General features: G+C 49.4%; 1 protein-coding gene across 1 annotated transcript; it reads right to left on the bottom strand.

Annotated features, from left to right (window-relative positions):
* Positions 1-676: 676 nt before the first annotated feature.
* On the bottom strand, positions 677-7,234 carry rnf10 (ring finger protein 10). The gene is made up of 17 exons (XM_076729959.1): positions 6,677-7,234; positions 5,984-6,165; positions 5,700-5,905; positions 5,530-5,620; positions 5,257-5,441; positions 5,036-5,172; positions 4,795-4,949; positions 4,332-4,460; positions 3,947-4,175; positions 3,479-3,612; positions 3,163-3,280; positions 2,965-3,066; positions 2,733-2,870; positions 2,521-2,612; positions 2,354-2,411; positions 1,840-2,004; positions 677-1,752 (listed from the first exon to the last, which is right to left on the bottom strand). Exons 1-17 carry the CDS (start codon positions 6,837-6,839, stop codon positions 1,679-1,681), a joined length of 2,358 nt encoding a protein of 785 aa, XP_076586074.1. The 5' UTR covers positions 6,840-7,234; the 3' UTR covers positions 677-1,678.
* Between the last annotated feature and the right edge of the window lie 75 nt (positions 7,235-7,309).

Below are 7,309 nucleotides of genomic sequence, written 5' to 3'. Positions count from 1 at the left end.
TATTATACAACTATTATATAACGATATACTTAGTTATATGTAATTGCTGTTATTGTTTTTATACTCTTTAAAAAAAAAACAAAAAACTTTTCTCTTAGTTTTATTCTCGTCCTTTTTCTTTGTTATTGTATATATTTCATGTTTATTTGTATGTTTAACCTGCTGCTCCAACAAGAGAATTTCCCAACTTGTGATCAATAAAGTCTAAGTCTTTAGGGCAAATCACCCGGACTTCCGGTTTGATGTCGAGCTTGATGTGGGTAACTTTACGGATCCTCAGCTTTATCAGGCTGAAAAAAGGGATTCTGCCTCCCAGCGATGTGGAGTTAGCTGATCATTTCCTTAAATACTGGCACTACAAGTTTCAGAAAGTTAAACAGAAGAAAACTTTGGCTGAATTAAGAAACATGTTGCTTTATGAGTAAGGAAACCCACATAAATTATGTATTTTAGCAGCCTTTTGCACTTAATTTGTGAGCCTGCTCATACCTCAGTTAATCTATGAACCATGAGCTCTGTGCTGAAAAAGGTCTAATAAAAGCGTCTTACTGAGGCCATCAGGCTCGTCTGATCTGCCCTCATGTGGACAAAAGTGAATACTGCATCAGAAAGATGGCAGCCCCACCACACATCCTCTTTATTAGTCACCAGCAGCATCAAACACTCGGTCCCTTGATTGTGCATAATTGTTTATTCATTTCACAGACTAGTTATGTTCACTAGTCTCTATACTTGCTCAAAATTAAAGGTGAATTAAAGAACCCTCCAAACCAAACACATTTTCAATCCTCTTCTCCTCAGGTTTCACAAGCACTCCGTAAAGGTCAGCACACAACTTCAACACTGAAATCAAAGTGGGGGGGTAATGTTAAAGGTTAGCAAACACTCTACAACTGAACATGATGAATGACAGGCGTGTTTATGGTTTCACCAATATACTGAAGTTCTGCTGCACCGACAGACTGAACCTCTTTCATACAATACTGTGTTTTCACTTCCTCACAATGGTATTAGAGCATTATGTATTCAAAATACTAGAGCACTGATCTCAAAGCAGCAATCCCCAAAATCCATCCTCTAGAAGGGCGAAGAAGCGCTAGTCCAAACTATGAGCAGGAAGAAAACCTGCCCATCGTTCCTCTGTTCTGATGTGGGGTTCCAGATTAAGGATGGGTAAGTAACCTGGACAGATCTGAAGGTGCAGCACATCTGCAGCTGGCTGACTGCTACTCTGACATAAAGCACCCGAGAGTCATCTGATCCAGATGAGTCCAGGATCCCAGAGGCTGTGCTCAGGGTCCACTTCAGTTCATCACACAGCCACCACCTGTGATGCAGGTCAAGACTGTGAAGCCATGAAACACATAACGAGAGCCAGCAGCTGGTTCGACTCCTTCCTTTACTCAGCGTCTGAACTAAATGTTACCCATAAGGCTTCAGTGTGACAGCAGGTCACTGCGAAGCTTTGACTTTGTCATACAACGGAAAACTAAAGTAAATCAAGCTGATGGATGGCAACCAAACGGCGGATCAATCCCATAGATCAATGACTGAAAGCTGCATGAACTACACCTACTGCACAGCTAATAGTTCCAACAAAGGTCTGCATGGAAGTAAAAACACAAGCAGAGGAATATCAACTCAAGAAAAAGTGTGATGACGTGAACTTCAGTGTCGTCTACTTTGTGTGAACCATGGAGGTGCTGAACAGAAGCTTCTGCTTCTTCTTCTTCTTCTTCCCTCCTTTCTCATCTGAAACAGAAGGAGACACCAAAGGTGGATGCAGGTTTAAAACAAACCAGGTACCTTTGATTGACTGTTAACTGACAGAGGCCTCACCTGGATCTACAGCAGCTTGTGGAGGAGAAGCTGAGCCACTGTCCAGCTGCAGAAGAGCCTTCTCGATGGCCTGACTGAAGGAGTTCTGGAAGCTGGGCACCGGGACCCGGTCCGACCCGTCGCTCTCTCCATCGCTGTCTGCCGCCGGGGGAGCGAGCAGCTTATCTGCACGCCACAAGACACAATGAGTTCAGGAAGCCTTCAGGGAGCTGCGCTGCTCCACAGCCGTTCACGTGGAAACAGGTTTTACAGGAAACATGTAGTAACACACACGAATCAGCACGAACGACGTGTCCCAGCCGATACGAGCACAAAACCAGCAGCGAGGACTCAGAAAGCAGGGACGTGTTTGAAGACGACCTTTTCTTCATGCAGGTGCTGCGATGTTAACGCAGACTGAATGTCCACAGATGAGTTGGTCTTAACCTTTCCACGTCCACAGGAGGCCACACCAAGTTTCACACGTTAGTAATCAGTGCTAGACGTAAAATTTCATCTGTCAGTGTTAAACTACCTTTCTTTGGAGTGATCCTGGGCCCAGCGTCGACTCTGGCTTTCCCATCTCTGAGCATCTATAGGAGACACAGTCAGGGTCATGTTTACACGTTATGTGATGTAACACCAGCTCTTCAGCTTTGGATTATGCTGCCATGTTTAAACGTGTGTGTTTGCCATACACACCTGTGCAAAGGACAGACAGTGGGAGTCGTCCTCCACACTTCCCACGATGGGTGAAGAGCTTTGTCCGTTCAGACTTGGGAATCTCATCCCGTCTAGAACAACAAGATACCGAACTCAAACATGAACCAGAGATGAGAGCTGCAGCAAGAAGAAGAAGAAGAAGAAGAAGAAGAAGAAGAAGAAGAAGAAGAAGAAGAAGAAGAAGCTCTTACCAGAGGAAGGGCTGCTGCTGAGGGGTGAAGGGGGGGCGAATGTGAAGTCGGGCTGAGCTGGGGGGCTGCTGTTGTAAGGCGGAGAGCCGAATGCTGGGAAATGCTGAAGGTTCTCCAGCCCGATATGCACCTCAGGATCTGGAGGACAGACGAGCAGAGACGGTTTCAGACCTCAGGGGGACGTCTCCGCGTCCGTGTCTCATGCAGGTGTGGTCTGATCAGCCGTACTTACATTTACCCTGTTTCTTGTTCTCCTCAATCTCAATTCGCTTCTCTCTGCGCTTCTCATCCCTCATTTTCTTCTGCCTCAGGCGCTTCCTCTTCTCCAACTCATCTGGCAGTTTGGAGGAAAATGTTTAAGATCAGCATTTGAAATCCATGAAATCTACAGCTGTCAATCCACCTCCTGACTCCAGGTAAACGCTCTAACCTGCGAATGTGTCCAGAGTTTCCTTGGACAGGATTGGCGGCTGCAGGGCCAACTCGCAGATGCTGAACTCGCAGGTGAGCGGCAGGTGAGCCAGATAACGATGGCGACGACGGATCTCCTGCAGGAGAGACGCAGCAAAACTCTGTTATGTTAGCCACGTTACGTTTACACGGACCAGCAGGCTGCTGGTTACAGTAAACTGTTAAAACAGTTTTTTGGAGAACAATACGACCTAAAACCCGACGAGCTCACGGCTGAATCAGTTCTACCAAAACCATGTGAACGGTGTGTGTGACTTGTGTTTTCTGCCGCTGACCTCAGTGACTGTGTGTCCCACTGTCTCCACCACGGCGGCAGTGATGGAGTCAGGACTGGCCTCCAGGCTGCCGTATTCACGCAACAGACAGCGCACATTCACGGGATGCAGGAACATCTGCTGGCAGTCGTCAGCTGGACGGAGAAACAGGAGGAAAGGTGATGAGAAAACATTTCAGCCTGCAGCTCAAACGGCCAACGCAAACAGGCTCCTGCACTTTCTGATGGTCAGACGACAACACATCCTCCATGGTTTCTGTGACTGAATGTTCAAAGTATGATACCATTATGTCATGCTTCAGCTCCACTGGGCTGATCAGACGGTGGATATGTAATCAGGAAGTTTACAGCTCAGTTTCCTCAAACTAACATTTCCCTCACAGCAGCCAAGCTTCAAAATGAACTTGAGCTGATTTTGATGCACAGGAAATCCTGCCGCGCTGCAGCAGGAGCGCAGGGAGTCGCCCACCTTGGTAGAAATAGTAGTAAGGTCCGTGCACCACGCTGGCTGAGGGGCGGCAGGACTCGGCCCGGCTGGCTGGGCTCTCCTCATCCGGCTGGAGCTCGGGGGCTGCCTCTGGAGGCTCCTCCAGCACACACTCCAAAATGCCTTCAGGGATGCCTGGCAGCTCTGCAGCGGCGTCCTCTGGGACCTCCGCCACCTCGTCATCAAATGCAGAGGAGTACTGCAGCACAGGCTTCAAATAGAGGACACAGACTCCTCTTACTGATCACGACTACAGAACACCCAAAATAAAAGGAGAAGCTACAACGCTGTGGAAAAACATGCAAGTATAATAACGTGAACCCACCACCAGTGGACACACCAAGGACAGGTGCGTCGTTCCACTCACCTTGGTGCTGCTGATGTGAGTCACCACTTCCTCCACAGGAGAAGAAGCTTCTTCCAGAGTCAGAGAGGAGAAGACGAGGCTGTCGTCTGCATTCGCCTTCTGCTGCTTCAGCAGCGTTTCCTCTCGCTCCTAAACCATAAAGACACTCAGTGATCAGTCTGTGTGGTTTTAATCTGAGTCATTAGGACGGTTTCATATTCATTCATTCATTCATTCATCTTCTATATCCGCGCATCCCATTTCGGGGTTGCAGGGACGGTTTCATATTGAACATGACAAATAAATACACTGATTTTCATTCAGCGGCAGAGCAGAAGCCTACTCGTTAGCTGTTATCAGTGTTTTTCAGTCTTTCTCTGCTCGTTCATACATCCTGAATGAACTCATTTTTCAGTGATTGTTCACTTTGTACTGTTAAGTGCTTCAGTGAGTTCAGACAGACTGACCAGGGAGCTCCAGTTACCTGCAGAAGACAAAGGGCGCTCTGGATGAAGCAGCCGTGGGCGTCCTCTTCCTGGCTGAGCTGAGCCTGCAGGACGGCCTTGTCCTCTGCCACCAGGCCCAGCGCCTGAGCCGGGGAGATCAGCAGCAGCTTGGAGTACGGGCTAAGACACGCATCTGGAAACACACGCCATCGCAAGTCGAACGAGTCGTAACGGAAAAGTAATCCTTCAGTGTTATTCATCGCCCCGCTCGTCTCTCACCTCCAAAGCGAACAGGCTCCTCCACCTTCACCCACTGAGAGCTCGGCATGGCCACCAGAGCCCCCTTTTCCCTCCGCATCAGGCGCATGGTGATGACATCACCAGCCACATACTGCCTGGTCTCCATAGCAACCACACTGCAAAGAGAAACCAGCTGTTAGACGTACCTGTCAGAGAAACACCTGTTTTTCTAAAGAGAGCTCAAGCCACTCCTCACGCACCTCTTCAGGTCGGCGGTGTGAACGGCCTCATAGCAGATGGGGCACTTGGACCAGCTCTTGTCGCTCAGAGACAGGTAGTGCAGCATGCACGGCCAGCAGAAGATGTGCCCACACCGGGTGATGCGGGCGGCCAGAGGAGGGTACAGGCAGATGGGGCAAGACGGCACCTCGTGACTGTAGATGCGCTGGAGACGAACACAAACAGATCGTCAGTACGGCGAGCGCATCAGGACGCGCGCCGCTAACACCGCTCTGCAGGTGACAAGCACTCACCACTTGCTGCACACAGTCCCAGTTGACCAGCGTGTCCGGATCGGTGAAGTGAGCCTTGTAGTCCTGGTCATCACTCACCACGAACTGGCAACTGAAACACACAAAGTCAGGTGAGTCCCTCAGCTGCAGGCTCTGTGCTGCTTCATGTTTGGAGTGTTGGTGCTGCTCACTTGGCCTGCAGGAAAAGCTCCTTGTTGAAGGGCTTGTGCTTGTGGCCCCATTTGTTTCGGCGGCCCCAGCAGGAGTGGCCTCCATCTCCGACACCACCGTTACCTCCACGGGGTTCAAAGGTGAAGTTCAGCAGGTGGTTCAGGCTTATTTTCTTCGGTCCAGCAAACTGAGCCGGGCTAAACTCGGCCCGGCGCGTCTCTGCTACCTGGAGAGGCGAAGGCGGACTTAAAACTGACGCTTAAAGTGTTTTCACACTGAACAAAATGCTTTTACTAACACCAACCTCCTCACGTCGTCCTCCACCTGTAACTCCATACTGTCGTCCACCTCTCTGAGAGGGTCTCTTGTCAAAATTCTTGCTTTTCTGTGAATTGGTGCGGCGAGGGCCTGGGAAACTGTCGGTTTTAGGAAAGGAGGGCTCACGCTTCCGGTTGTAGCGCTTGGAGCCTCCATTATTTTTACTTTCTGAAATTAAAAAAAATGAATTAGCATGGACACAGAAACATTATCAGCCACTCTAACAGCTAACAGCTGCTGGTTGTGCGTTTTCTAACTTCAATGTGAGGTATTCAGTGTTTTCGGAAGACCGACAGGAGCATACACACCTTCAAAAACACAGACTCATAGACGAACATAGAGTTTGTTTACATACTACGTGTGAGAAAACACTGCAAACACTACGATGATGAACATACCACTGGTATTTAAACTACACAACTACATGGAAATGGACTGTTCATGCAGAGTTGGAGGGTTAAAACGTGCCAGTGTGTCTCTCGTGCATGCATATGTTCCAGGACAGGCCGAGCTGAGCGCCTGTTAGCCGCAGTCTGGCTGAAGCTCACGGGGTCAAATGTTGTGACAGCGACAGATAAACAACCTCCGCGCTACCGCGAGGCCCCAGCAGGCCACAGGCGGCCACGCGCCGTTTGACAACCTCCAGTGACATTTGCTGTGTTTAGCGGGGGTTTATCACCTGTTTTGGGTTTAGATTCGCCCGGTGCCGGGCCTGTGGAGCTGGAACGGGGCGGAACCTTGCTGCTGGTGCTGCTGTTGGTGTTCTTCTCCATGCTGGTCTCCGTGCAGTGAGTGGTGTTTAGGCCGAGCTTCGGGCAGAGAGCCGCCGAGCTCTCTAGCATCAAACAGAAAAACGGAGGAACGCGGGCTGCAGTGAGTGCGGGTCAGGCGACGAAGGCCCTGATTCATTTCTGTCAAACGCGGAGACCCCATCACGGCGACATCTTGACAATAGACAAACCCGAGAAAAAATAAGAGACACGATTTCGGCGTCTCAAGTTATGGAGGCTGTTGGAAGAGAGGACGAAAGCTCGCCAAGCGGGGCCAAGACCCCCGAACTGAAGGTTTTTACTCGTTCAGGAAAACAGTGTGCCCTCTAAAAGGCGGCAAATGTTTCCCAAAAGCTGGAAAACGTGTAAATTTAAAGATTTTGACCAAAAAATATATCCGTTCCAACGAGCTTGCAGTAATGGCGACGGGTCGCCAGGCAAGAACCTCAGAGACCCGGATGTTTCTTGTACTGCCTACAAATATGTTTAGTATGTAGGCCCAGCGAGGAATTATGGGAAATGTAGTTATAAAAGCTTCACGA

This window comes from Chaetodon auriga, chromosome 5, assembly GCF_051107435.1.
Source record: "Chaetodon auriga isolate fChaAug3 chromosome 5, fChaAug3.hap1, whole genome shotgun sequence".
In the NCBI taxonomy this organism is placed as follows: Eukaryota; Metazoa; Chordata; class Actinopteri; order Chaetodontiformes; family Chaetodontidae; genus Chaetodon; species Chaetodon auriga.
The sequence above is the reverse complement of the archived record's forward strand: the minus strand, read 5'-3'. Positions and strand labels throughout refer to the sequence as shown.

Bases quoted from the DNA above. Each gene is read 5' to 3' on its own strand.
- rnf10 (XM_076729959.1), bottom strand. From the start codon at position 6,839: ATGCTAGAGAGCTCGGCGGCTCTCTGCCCGAAGCTCGGCCTAAACACC. The intron at 4,461-4,794 runs GTAACTGGAGCT...TTTATGGTTTAG, and splicing joins GCGCCCTTTGTCTTCTGCAG to GAGCGAGAGGAAACGCTGCT. The intron at 1,753-1,839 runs GTGAGGCCTCTG...CTTCTGTTTCAG, and splicing joins ACAAGCTGCTGTAGATCCAG to ATGAGAAAGGAGGGAAGAAG.